The 13,404-nt window shown below is 58.6% G+C and overlaps 1 protein-coding gene across 3 annotated transcripts in view; it reads left to right on the forward strand.

Annotated features, from left to right (window-relative positions):
• The first annotated feature begins 266 nt into the window (after positions 1-266).
• Positions 267-13,404, forward strand: part of ESPN (espin) — a 36,190-nt gene continuing 23,052 nt past the window's right edge. For all 3 annotated transcript variants that reach the window (XM_063106375.1, XM_063106376.1, XM_063106377.1), the window contains exons 1-2: positions 267-560; positions 3,415-3,608. In XM_063106375.1, coding sequence (XP_062962445.1) covers positions 267-560; positions 3,415-3,608 — 488 coding nt within the window. The remainder of the gene's footprint in view (positions 561-3,414; positions 3,609-13,404) is intronic.

Here is a 13,404-nt window from a genome sequence, read left to right on the forward strand (position 1 = left end):
GGGCCAGGGCTGCGGGGCGGGGCGGGGCGGGGCGGGGGGCGGGCCCGCGCCTTAAGCCGGGCGCCCGTGGGTCGCGGCCCAGAGCTCGGCGGAGGCGGAGCGGAGCGCGAGCATCGCGGAGCGGAGGCCCGGCCTGCAGCCGCTCCGCCTCCCCCCGCGCACTGCCCCGACGGCCGCGCCGCGGGCTGCTCCGGGCGCCGGAGGACACGCGCATGGCGCCCCGGGGAACTCGCTGAGTGCGGGGTCGCGGCGCCGCGGGCGGCACCATGGCCCTGGAGCAGGTGCTGCAGGCGGCGCGGCAGGGCGAGCTGGACGTGCTGAGGTCCCTGCACGTCGCCGGCCTGCTGGGGCCCTCGCTGCGCGACCCGCTGGACGCGCTGCCCGTGCACCACGCGGCCCGCGCCGGCAAGCTGCACTGTCTGCGCTTCCTGGTGGAGGAGGCGGCCCTGCCCGCCGCGGCCCGCGCGCGCAACGGCGCCACGCCGGCCCACGACGCCGCCGCCACCGGCCACCTCGCCTGCCTGCAGTGGCTGCTCTCGCAGGGGGACTGCAGAGTGCAGGTGGGTCCGCGCCGCTCACCGGGCGCCCTGAAGCTTCCTCCCCAGGAAAGGGTTCTGGCCCAGAGCCCCCGCGGCTCAAGGGTGGGTGGGATCGGGCTTCTCCTGGCCGAGCTGAGCCCTGCACGGAGCTCCTTCCAGAGGGCTTTAAGTGGGATGGGCTCCCCGGACTGAGAATACCCCCGCAGACGACCGGGCAAGCCCTGGCCGCTCCTTGGAAGAGCAGCCGGGCGATGGGGAACCGGCAAGGAATTGGGCTCAGTGGGGCTACTCTTTCCCGGGAGAGGAAAAGCTCTGGTGCAGGGAGACCTGGAAAGGGGATGGGGGCCTGAAGGGCCTGGGCAGCGGAATCAGAAGCCCATGTCCTCCAGGATCAGGCCTGGAGGGAGGGCGGGCAACGTCCCTCAGCCCACCCCAGGGCTGAGATGCAGGGTCTCTAAGGCCGGGGCATGGGGGAGGGGTGGAAAGACATGGGAGAGGTGGTGTGCCATGGCAAGTGGGGGTCTCCCCAGGACATCAGTGCCTTTGGGCCTCCCAGTTCTAAGTTGCTCCTCCAGCCCAGCCTGGGTCTCCCTGCCCGCAGACCTCACCTAGTCACTCAGGGAAGCCTTGGCTGATGAGAAGGTGACGATCAGAGAGTTTCAGCTGAAGGGACAAGTACAGGGCTCTGAGGCGTCAGAGGAGCAGCTGGGATGCAAGCGTGATGGGAGCGGGGGTGGGGGGAGCGGGGGGAGCGTGGCAGAAGCTGCCAGAGCCAGCCCAGAGGGTCTCGTAGGCTGAGGTTAGGGATTTGGATGATATTCTGGGGGTAGCCAACGGAGGGAGGAACCGGAAGACCAGGGGTTAACTGGAGATGGAAGGGGAGGGGGCACGGGCAGCTCTAAGCTGGCCTGCTGTGTCCTCAAGATGGCCAGACCCACCCCCACCCTTCCTGGGAGATGCCCCTTATCTCCTTGCAGGCCCTGTTATCAGGAGCTCTTGGCCATGTAGCCCATGCCCACTCTTTGGGAGGTGGCATGACTCCCTGATCCCAGTGTCCAGCCCTGGCCAGAAGCCTTCCTTGCCACCGCGGAGGAACTGGAAGAAGCAAGTGGCCTTGTGCCCAGCTTATCAAGTCTCCCGCCCTCCAGCCCCAGCAGGTGGGAGGGGATGACCTCCATCCCTGGGAGATAAGCAGCTTTAGGGTACGGGTCACAGCATGGGAGGCTCCTGGTCCTACACAGCTATTGGTTCCTCAGGGACAGGCCAGAGCCCATAGGCCTAGGCCCTTTCCTTATGGCCACCACCACCCAGAGGCCCAGAGCCCTCAGGACCCCAGGAAGCCTCAGACCCACAGTCCCCAAGGCCAGTGGGAAGGACAGCTCTTCTCAAGAGCTGGGGGTTAGGACATATGTCATCATGGTCCTGCTTGGATCACCTCTAGCCAGGAGGCTCAGGGGGACAGACTGAACCAGTCCCTGGTCCCCACTGGGCTTTCTGGCTTACGGGAGGGGCCTCGGCATGGTCCTTGGCTTCCTATTGGCCACTTATTCTCCACCCCATCCTCTTCCATGACTAGTTAGGGGACGGCCAGTGTGCTGTCCCCATCCCCACAGTCTGACAAATGACTTACCACTCATGCCCTGTGTTCCCCAGTACCCTCTGTGTCCCCTTTTCTTTGCATTTTTTATTGGGTCCTCAGAGGTTCTCTTCCCACCGAGATTCCCTTTCTTTCAAGCTCTGGGTCTCTCACCAGTTCCCACTGCCTTGGCCACATCTGTCCCCCCAGTGCCCTCTCACTGGGCAAGGCAGTGCCAAGAGGCTTCATTTCCATGACCCTAGTGAACTGTGCCCACTCCTCACTGCTGCCCCAGCCCCTTCCCCTGTCCCTGCCCACCTCTCTGTTGTCCCCTGTGCTGGGAGGTTGTTCTGTTCTAAGACTGGTGCCCACTTTCCCAAATGCACCAGCCTCTGAGTCAGACGTCTGGCCTCTCGGTGATTCTCTTCCTTGCCCAAGTCCCATAAGCAGCCCCCGCTGCTGGCCCCTTGCCCAACAGACACACATGATGGGGTGTGCACAGATGACCCATTCAGCAGTTCTGGACCCGGACAACTGGCCCCATTCCCTCTAGGGTGGCGGTGTCTTGCCCAAGCCCCTCCTAGGGGCTGCCACTAGTCCGCACCTACCACCACTGGCTGACTGCCCCAGGCCCTGCCCACCAGTACCCAGAAACCTCCCCCTCCTGAGGGGCAAGGACACACAGCCTGTTCCTGTGGCCAGGAACAGGGAAGTCTGCTGAGAGGCAGTTTTCTGCACTGAGGGTGGGTTGTTAGAGGTGCACCAAGGTGGAGGCTCTGTTCCCACGTGACACCTGGGGAGGGGGAAGAGAGAGGGGCAAGGGTTGGATGCAGGGGTGCCCCCCACAATCCTGATGCCAGCCTACCCTTTCTGGCCCTGTTCCACCCAGTGACACTTTTTCAGGTGTTCCCTGTGCCCCTGAGTGTTAGGAGCTGTAGCCCTAGGCCTGAAGCCAGGTCTCCAGCTGTGACAACAAGGGTGCCCCATCCTGAGAGCCTACTGTGTGCGGGCACTTTGCAATCATGACCCGCAGGCCTCCAAAATCCCAGCCTAGTGGCGCTGCTTATGGACTGAGGTTCAGAGAGGGCCAATTAGTTGCTTGAGGACAGAAACAATTCGAACTCCCAGGATCAGATCAACCCCAGGGAACATTGCTGAGCGAAGCCTGGCCACCCCCTCCAGGGAGGGCAGAGGGGACAGAACTGTCCCCTGCCTGGTGGGATGCTGGAAGTGGTCCAAACCTTGGGGGAGGGAGGACAACTCAAAGCTTTAGGACTTTAACTGGCTCTTCTCCCGTAGGACAAAGACAATTCTGGTGCCACAGTTCTGCATCTGGCTGCCCGCTTCGGCCACCCCGAGGTGGTGAACTGGCTGCTGCATCATGGCGGTGGGGACCCCACCGTGGCCACAGACATGGGCGCCCTGCCTGTCCACTATGCTGCCGCCAAAGGAGACTTCCCCTCCCTGAGGCTTCTCATCAGGCACTACCCTGAGTAAGGACACCCCTCTTGAGGAGGCCTCTGGGTGGGGTGGGCCAGGGCTCTGGGGGATGCCTGGGGTCTGCAATGTGTCTCCAGCATTCCGGGTGAGTGACTCCTCCAGTGGCCATCCTGGTGGCCAGAGGGCTAGGCCAGAGAGAGGTCCTACCCAAGCTGGAGTGTCTCTCCTTCAGGGGCTGCCCACAGCTACCAGCTCCAGAGCCTGTAAGCAGTGCCCCCCGAGTCCTCAGCAGCCCTGGCAGCATGCACTGGGCTTGGGAGGCCGGGCACCAAGGCCAAGAGCATGTGCTCCCCCCAGTACACAGCAGACTATAGCAGGTGGCCCTCTAGCTCTGGCTGTTCTCATCTGCAAGACAGTTCTACGTGAGGTGGGGGGCTGGCAGGGGCAGGGGCACCCCTTAGGACCCTTGGAGCACCCCTTAGGACCCTTGGAGCAGGAACCACATCAGTCGTCAAGCAGTTAAGGGAGACAGCTGCCCCTCCCAGACACCCCCCCGGCCCTTAGCCGCTGACTAGGCCACACAGAACGTGTCCTTCCTGTGGCCCCTCTGCCCACTCCCACTACCAAGGTGGGGGCAGGGCTCCCAGACCTCCCAGGGCTCTCAGCCTGAGTGGCTGGTCTGAGGAAGTGATGGGCTGGGAGCTCCCTGGGCGGGATGGGGGCATGTGGAAGAATGGGGCTGAGTATGGGAGTCTGGGGGAGGGGGAGGCAGGGGTCCTGGAGGAAAGTTGCCCAGACCCTGTCTGAGGGAGTGGGACGCCAGTGCCTGAGCCGGGTGGCGGCTCTGACCACTGACCCCGTCAGTCTGAGTAGGTGCCTGGAACATAAGCCACGAAAGTGGACCTCGCCTGGGGAGGAGAGGAGCTACAAGTGGGAAGGCGTGGCCTGTCCCCACCACTGCTCCATTCCTGAGGACACCTGCAAGACTACTGGCCACCAGGGAGCAGGCTGGAGGCCAGTCCAGCCACATGGCCCTATGGCAGGGTGGCTGTAGCTGGCAGCCTCCTGGGCCCAGGTATTCTGGCATGGATATAGGCTGGCCCTGAGACCCACCAGGCTGGGCTCCAGTTGTCCCCTCAGCCCAGGACAGGCTGAGCTGGTTCTGTCCTTATGAAGCAAGGGGTTCACTGGTTTGGTTAGTGGGAGACCCAGCAGGTGCTGTACCTGGGGTTCCTACCAGGGGCCACTTGGTGGCTGCTTTGGCATGTCTCTCTGCTTCCGGAAAAGCTAGGGTTTGGGTCATGTCAAAGTCAGTGGAATTTAGAGTAGGAAGGCCCCAGAGACCCTTGAGTGCAGGGTCCTGACCTGGCACTGGTCAGCACCTGTGGAAGGCTTTATCCCGGACTCCTGAGTTAGACTGTCCAGGCTGGGGCCTGGGAGCAGCCCCTGTGACATGTCCCCACCCCAGTTGGTGAATCGGATGCGTCCATCCCACCCCCTCACTTCGAGCAAAGGAAGGAGGCCCTCCCACCCCTGCCAGCCACCCCATCACTCATGGCACGCCCCAGAAGGCCGGGCTGATGGCAGGTCCAGCGTAGCCCAGCAGCGTGAAATGGGAGGTCTCCCAGCCCATCCCCTGCAAGTGCTGATGAGGAACGCTGGCCCATGAGCCCTCCCACTGAGAAGCCAGGGCATAGGACGAGCCATGATCCCGCAACCAGCTGGGAGGACAGGCCTTAGAAGGACTCTGGCTGTGCCATGGAACACCCTCATGGGCTTTGGGCCTTGGGGACTCTGACCACCTTGAGGCCATAGCAGGTGCTGGGCATGGTTGGGCCCTGGTGCCAGCTCCATGGCCAGATGGCCTGGGCTGATGAGCCACCAGCCCCCCAGGAGTCGTGAATCTCAGGGAGGTGGACAGAGGCTTGGGCTCCATTCCCTGCAGCAACGTGGGGCTGGGCTAATAAGGAGGCACCTTTGGGTGGTTGCCAGGCTTGGCTCAGGCAGGAGGGGGTGGCTGGGAATTGGGGTCCGGGGCTGGTGTGCACACTTAGTTTCCTACTTTGGGGTGGAGACTCCTCCCCACCCTCTTCATGGCTGTGGACACCACAGCTGGGAGCTGGGGAGGGCAGGGACTTGGGCTGTCACAGGCCACAGGGTCCAATCAGAGGACCCAGGCAGCCCAGCTCTGGAGGCGGTGGCTTGGTGCTCTCATGAGCCTCCCAGGCCTGCTGTGAATCGCAGTGAATTATTCACAAGGGCTCAGTCTCTCCAGCAAGGGAGGAAGGGCTCCCATACCTATGGGTGGGAAACTTGATCCTGCCCAGGGAGACTGTGGGTGGCCATGACAGTGACAAGCTGCAGAGAAGCTGGAAGGCTGGGCAGCATTAGGGGATGGCCTAGCTAATGCCAGGGCTATACCTTGGCGTGTTAGAAAGAGCTTGAAGTTGCAGGAAAACTGCACACACCCCACCTTTCCTCTAGTCTTTCCTGGTTCATTGGGCCAAATCTTCCCAGAAGCAGGGGACTTGCCGCAGTGACCCTGGAGGCTGCTGCCTTTGTGGGTACTCTCCCTCTGAGATGCCTGTAGCAAGGGGCCTGGCAGGAGCTGAGCTGGAGCTGTCCAAGGCCCTGGGTCTGGGGGGGATGGAGTCAGGCGGGCTGACCCTCCTGGGCAGGAGCGCTAGTGATTGGTGGGTGGGAATGAGGTGTCCAGATCCCCAGCTGGGGCAGACTGAGAAGGGACGAGGACTACCCTCCTGCAGGGTCCTGGGGCCCAGAAGCCACCTCATGCTCCCTCTGTTTCTGCCATGTCTGCTCTGGCTGCTGGGGCCTGAGTTGCTGGAGGGCAACCCCAGGCTCAGTTGGGATCTAGAAGCCTGAGCTTCTAGGCTGGGGAGAGTGGGGAGGCTCCAGGCTCTTCTCTGGTTCCTGGGCTCTGCCAATCACAGAAGCTGGAAAACCAGTCGGCCCAAAGCTGTTATCAACTCTAGCTCCCTGCAGGTATCTCCTTCCCCCAAGGCCTCCCCCAGTCCCTGGACCTGACAGAAAGTGCCCTAGCCAGAGGTCAGAATAAACCCAGAACAGCTCCTACCTGCTAAGGGCCCAGTTGTGGCCTGGCACCAGCTCCACACAGTATTATCTGAGCCTCACAACCACGTAGGCAGTAGCTCTATAATCAGCCCATATTACAGATCGACTCATTCAACTAATGCTTGCTGAGCATCTACTATGTGCCAGGCACTATTCTCAGTGCTTGGGACACATTAGTGAAACAGACAAATGTCCCTGCCTTTTGGAACTGACAGATACAAGAATGGTGTGTGGTCACCACAGGTTTGCTGTGTGGCCCTGGGCAAACTGCATTCCCACTCTGGATCCGTCCCTCTCATACTCCTGGTCCAGGCCCTGATCTCTCAGGGCCTCTCTAGTTCACTGGGTCTTCCCCTCTTTCCTTCCTTACTGCAAAGTTTCCTTTGCACTGGAGACTGGCTGCTCACACAGCCAAGCCAAGCCTGAAGGGTCCCAGCAGGACCCAGGGCTCATGGCTCAGCTGTCCACCGCAGAAGGCTGGAGGCTCTGCCTGGGCCCTGGGCTGTCCCTTACCTGCTGGGCCCCTGTGTCTGCCACAGGCAGCGGGGGCTCATTCATTCTTAATTACCTCCCCCCAGGTCGACCCTTGGTGTTTGTCAGGTCTCCTGGGCAGCAGGGCCTGGGGGAGGGGCCTGCGCTAGTACATCCATAATGGGGAAGTCAGCGTGGTCTTTGCCCCCGCACCCAGGTGGAGGTTCTGAGAAAGGAAGGGCTTGGTGGAGTCGGAGAAGCCCATCTCACTGGGGAGAGGGGCCATCACCCCCATCTTGTTTTCCCACCAGCAGCTCCTGGTCCCAGCCTGTCATCTAACCTTTTGATGACCTCTGCCTTGTCCCCCTGCCTTGTCCCTTGTCCTTGCCCATCCAACTCTGCCCGAAGCCCTTGAAAGTGTGAGTCCGACTGCCGGACTGTCCACAGGCTCTGGACTCAATGACAGGGAAGGCCACTTCCTCACAGTGGCCCAGAGGCCCTCCCTTCTCACTCTGCCCCCACTCCCAGTTGCTCCCCTGTCCCCACATCTCACCTTGCCCCCCTCCCTGTCCTCTGTCCCCCTTCACTGCTCCTCCCGCAGGCCACCGTCCTCAGGCCGTGCACAGGCTATGCCCCCTGCCTGCAGCTCTTCCCCGGTGAGCCCACGCTGCTCCCAGCCCTCTTTCAAGTCTGCAGGGATCTCACATTCTCAGCGAGGCTGGCCCTCAGCCTCTTGCAAACAGTCACCATCCCCACCACACACACCCGCTCTTAGGCCTACCCTGCCTGGCTCTCCCCGCCATCTCTGCTGTCATGGTTCGCTGGCATTGCATTCCGTGTGACCTGCGTGTTTCCTTACTGTCTTCCCCACTCTGATGGCCCGTTCCTGACACATGCTAAACATCTGTTGAATGAATGACGAGTTTGGGATGCCTGGGTCTCCTCCGGCTCTGCCTACAGCTCCCTGTGTGTGAGCAAAGACAGCTCCCTTTGCAGGTCGCCCTCCCCTGCCCTCCCAGGCCAAGGCTGCTGAGAGGAGGCAGCTCACAGCTCCTGGTCTGGCTGTCCCTGCTCAGTCACTCACATTTGTTCAGTCAACAAGTGGCAACCGAGCGCACCTGGCCGCCCCACCTGTCAGCGTGAGGGGCGTGGCATGCCCCGCGCACATCCGCATGCCTCCTGTCCCCACGTGTACTGGCCTGCCGTCCGCAGCCCCATGGAAGCCAGATCAGAGAGGGCAGGAGCTCTGCTGTTTCACTGCTGTCCCCAGCTCAGCATGCGGCAGCCCTGTGGACTGAATGAAAAAAGGAACAAGATGATTCAGGAGTGACGAGCACTATATAGTGAAACAGAACAGTTTGGCAGGTAGCAATGGGGTGTTCTTTAAGTTGAGGGGGTCAGGGATAGCCTCTCTGTGGAGGTGAGACCTGAGAGCTGAATAGAAAGAGGACCTGCCGTGCAGAGCTCTGCCCTGAGAGCACGGCTGGCTGGCAGCACTGGTGGGTGCAGAGGCCTGAGGGGGATCGAAGACCAGGAGGAAGGTCTGGGAGGCTGCAAGAGTTGCAGGCAAGTGTAGACTTCTGGAGATATTCCAGGCTTGCTAATGGATTGTGGTGTAAGCTGACTGTTCTAGAACCTTCCTCAAGTCAGAGCTGCCTTTCTTCCCTGAGCCATGTCTTCCTTGGGTTCTTTTAACATGAATCAGGAGGCATGACTGGAGGACACCAGGAGACATAGAGCTGCCCGAGGCTCAGTGACTGTCTATCCGGAGCAGCCTCAGCCCACAGCGAGAGCTGACCCTCTAGGCGTGAGCCCCTTTGTGACTTCCCTCGGGGCAGAAATTATTGGCAGTGGGAAGGGCCGCTGGAATGTTGTTCTTTGACCTGAGTCTGATTCTGTGGGCAGATCACTCCTTCCTGGCGGCAATGTTCTCTGTAAATGGCACGAATCTTAAATGGAGATTTCCCACCCACCCTCCAGAGCGGCCCATGTTTCTTTTGTGTGATCAGCGGAGACGTGCTTAATAGTTACAGTTTGGCCATATCATCTTTTTTCTCAAGAGGAAAGAAAAAAAATCGCGATTTATATGATCATCACTATGGAGCCTCTGACCTACTCAGAGGGCTTGGGTCAAAGGTCACCAAAGCTTCCTAGAATTTGGGCTCAAAGAGGAGGGTGGTGTGGTGTCCTTTACGGAGACGGGGTTGGCAGGGGGAGGGGGTTGAGGGAGAAAATGAAGAGAGGTCTGCTTTAGGCATGTAAAGTTCGAGAAGCCTGTTTGATGTGCAAATGGATGAGTGGCCTGAGGTAGGGACCAGATGGAGAGGCAGGTCCAAGCTAGAGAGGTGAGTGGCATTGAGTAAACAGGTGGCCACGGGCCCCAGGAAGTAGGGGACCTCACCAGGGTTGAGTCCCTTAGGAAAGAGAAGGAAGCCCAGGGACATGTTGACATTTGAGGGTGAGGCAGGGTCCGAAGGCCCAGCAAAGGAAGCGGAGAAGGCCTGGCTGGTGAAGGAGGTGGGCAGAGGCTTGGGCAAGGGCGGGGGCTTGGTCTGGGAATATTTTCCTGTGGGTGTCTCTGTGGTCGGGGCTGAAACTTGATGGGCTGGAGCTGGGCAGGGGTCTGGAGGTTTCCCATAGGTTTCCCCTAAGGTTTCCCCCAATTCTCTCCCCTCCCCTCCAGGCACTGTCTCCCCACAGCAGAAATGATGCCTGGCCTGACCCATGCTTGGCAGGGCCTGGACACCCCAGGCCAGCAGTGACCCCCCATCTCGGTGGCTGGTCCTCCCAGGCACAGGAACAAAGAGTCCTACAGTGCAAGGATGGCTCCCACCTCCAGGGACGTGCCGGGTGCCAGGCCCCTGCTCAGGGCACAAGGTGTCTCAGCTACTGCATAAGACCAGCTGCATGTACTGGTTTGGGAACAGAGATAGAAGCGAGACCCCAGCATGGCTTGCAGGTGTGGGACTCACACCTGGGTCCTCCCTACGCCAGAGCCTGGGCCCACCCCCCGGAGCTCCCAGGGAAGGGTGGAAGGCAACAGGGGTGTAGACACAGAACAGATGGAGTCAGAAGCAGGCTCTGTGCTCAAATCGTGGCTCTACCTCATTCTCATCAAGTGACCTTAGCCCTCTGTGCCTCAGTTTCCTCATCTGCAAAGGGGAAACAATGCTAACATCTGCTCCATAAGGTCATGACAGGGACTAGATGAGAGAATGTAGGTATTGTGCTAATCATGGTGATCGGGACAGAGTACATTCAAAAAATGGTAGCTGCTGTCACTGTTATTAATTACTATTAGTATTAGTCCTATCATTAAGTCATCTTTCCAGTGATGGGATGTTCCTTCTGCTCATCCATAACGAGGCCAGGACCTCCCCTTCACCTGCCATATCCTGGGGTCTCCCAGGCTGGAGGCTCTGACTCTAGAATGGGAGTCATGCGTGCAGAGGCTGAAATACTAATAACAAAGGTGACAAGCTCGAGCAGTTAGGTTATTGAGAGCTCACTCTGTGCCAGGGACCCTGGCTGGGAGGGCTGGCTGGTGGCCTGGCAGGAGGCTGTGGACACCACTGTCCCCTGCTGCTCAGATCGTGCTTTGCACCAGCCTCCCTGACATCATGCTGTCATGGATACCTGCCCAGTGAGGGTTGCTGGGAGGGCAAATCTGGCCCCCCGAGCTGTGCACACTGCCTTGGGCCGCCCAGAGATAACCTCGGGGCCTCCCACCAGCCTCCACTCCTCAGGACCCCGGCACTCGCTGTGCCTTGGTTACGGGGTGAATAATTCAGGCCACTGAGTGTTGGTCATGAAATATTAAACAGGCCATTGCTGACACACCGCCATGGGAGTGCGCGTGTGCGGGCCATGCCAGCACTGGGGCATGGAGGCTGGTGGCCACGAGCCAGCGTGTTTCTGAGGACAGTGTGTGGCTGGGTCTTCTGTCCACCTCGTGCCATGACCTGGGTGGGTCCCACTCTGCGCTGGACATGGCGGGGTGCTGAAGGACAGGCCAGCATGGTGCCTGCCCCTCCACAAACTCGCCCAGGGCCAGGCTTGGCATCAGCCCTAGCAAATGGCAGCTCTGTGTCTGGGGAGGGGGTCACCCACACCAAGGAGGAAGGGACTGGGTGCCCAGTGTGGGGTGGGGGGGTCAGAAGAGGGGCTAAGTCATGCTGGGCACAAGAGGGTGGGTGAATGGGCAGATGGAGGAGGAGGGGGTGGCCTGGTGTGTGTGTGGATGGACAGACAGGCCTGCAATTGGATGAGTCACCGAGTGAGGGAGGCTTCGTGGGTTGGGGGTGAGCGTGGGATTGATGTCGTGGGTGGATAGATGGGAGGTGGGGGAGGCTGACGGGGGGAGGACGTGAAGTCAGAGGAAGAATTGCCCTTCCCGAGAGGGGCACAGAGGGCTGATCAGAGCGGGATGGGACACACTCGCCCCTCCCCCCACCCTTGAGCTTCTTGAACTTGGGGGGTTGGGGGGCAGCTCCTGGGTCTAGGGTAGATTGTGGCTCCACCTAGTGCTCCACTCTGGTAACTGCACGCTGGGCTGTGCACACCCATCAGCCCAGTGGCCAGGCCAGCTTCCCAGTTCCCAGCAGCACTCCACCCCATGGGTGCTCCCTGTTCCCCAGTTAGGACCCTCTGGGCTGGGGGAGCAACGATGCGGAGCAGTGACAGCCAAAAGCTAGGGCTAGGAGAAGTCCCTGGGGCACAGGTGCCACCTGTTCCTCTTCCATTCCATGTCCTCACTTCCTGCAGGTCTACTGCCGGCCAGGCTCTGTCTGTATCACATAGATAGACATGCCTTTGAATGCCACTTACAAGCTGTGTGACCTTTGGCAAGACATGGCCCTAGCCTCAATCGCCCCTCTGCAAAATGGGAATGACAGCAGGACTTAAGAAGAGCCCACCTGCTGGTACCGTAGCACCGCAGTGGCACGCCAGAAGTGCTCAGCATATGGTGGCCAACCGCAGGGTCCCCAGATGAACGAGAACAAGGACAAAAAAACCCAGGATGCCCACTTAACTTTAAATTTCAGATAAACAGATAATGTTTTACTGTGAGTATGTCCCACAAAATATTCAGAATATACTAAATTGTTATTTGTCGTGTATCTGAAATTCAGACTTAACTGGGCACCCTGTATTTTATCTGGCAACCCTGCCACCCTGCCCTCTGTGAACTCAGTCTTCTGGGGGAGGCAAAGGCCAAAATCAGTTATGGTCAACCAAGCATGACAGGCTGTCCATGTGTTGTGAGCCACCCTCCCACAAGAAATGCATTGCACGCCACTCGTGCAGAAAAGGGCAGTTGATTCACTCCAGCTGGCCAGCATCCGACTCCCAAGGTGCAACCAAGGAAGAGCAGCATCAGGCTTTGGTCTTGTGGGGTTTTTAAAGGCAAAACTACATCCCGTTGGCCCACGGGTTTGTCCAGGTGTACAAAGCAAGCTAGGGAGCTAGGTCACAGAGGCCGAGAACGAGCCTTTCGAGCAATCGAGCATACAAGTTTTCATTGTGTATGGTTTCTGTTCCCCTGTAATAATTCACTGTGTGTGGCTCCTGTTTTTATGCAATTGTTTTTTGTTTCTATGAGAAGGTCAACGGTTTCTCATGCAGAAGTCGGGGGTCGTCTGCAGGTCAGATGGGGGTAAAATGGAGTTACTTAGGTTAAGCAAGCAATTCTACAAAAGCAGATAGCGTACGTTAGTTATGAGGGTGTAGGGAGCTCTATTTCATTACCAACTCCTCTTTAGGAAAGAATCAAACCATTGATTCATCGATACTTAATCTGTTGTATTTAGTATGTAAAATAAGGAGTCTGACTGATTGTTCGTTAACCAAGGTGACCAGGAAAAAAATATTTTTAAATCAATTTTTATTATTACTATATGACTTTTCTCCTTTTAAAATGTGTTTTCTGACTAATGCAGGGCTGTCTTTAATAACACCCAAATGGTTGGTATAGAAACAACAGGTTTCCCTAGAGCCATATATAATCCACCTTGTTAGTCTGATTGTGTGGATTACATATGGGTGCAGCTGCTGCCACACATTCAGATAGGTTCAGCCTCTGCGTAGGACACAATGACCACAGCAAAAAGGAAAAATTAACCTTTTAAAACACTGTCAGATTGACCACTTGGTGTAAATCTTTTTATCAAAGCACTTTACATTTTAGAATTGTTATTTAATTGGAAAAACTCTCAATAAATTAGGAATAGTAAGCACCTTTCTCAATCTAATAAAGTGCATCTACAAAAAGCCCACAGCTAACAC

Source organism: Cynocephalus volans, chromosome 8 (genome assembly GCF_027409185.1).
Source record: "Cynocephalus volans isolate mCynVol1 chromosome 8, mCynVol1.pri, whole genome shotgun sequence".
In the NCBI taxonomy this organism is placed as follows: Eukaryota; Metazoa; Chordata; class Mammalia; order Dermoptera; family Cynocephalidae; genus Cynocephalus; species Cynocephalus volans.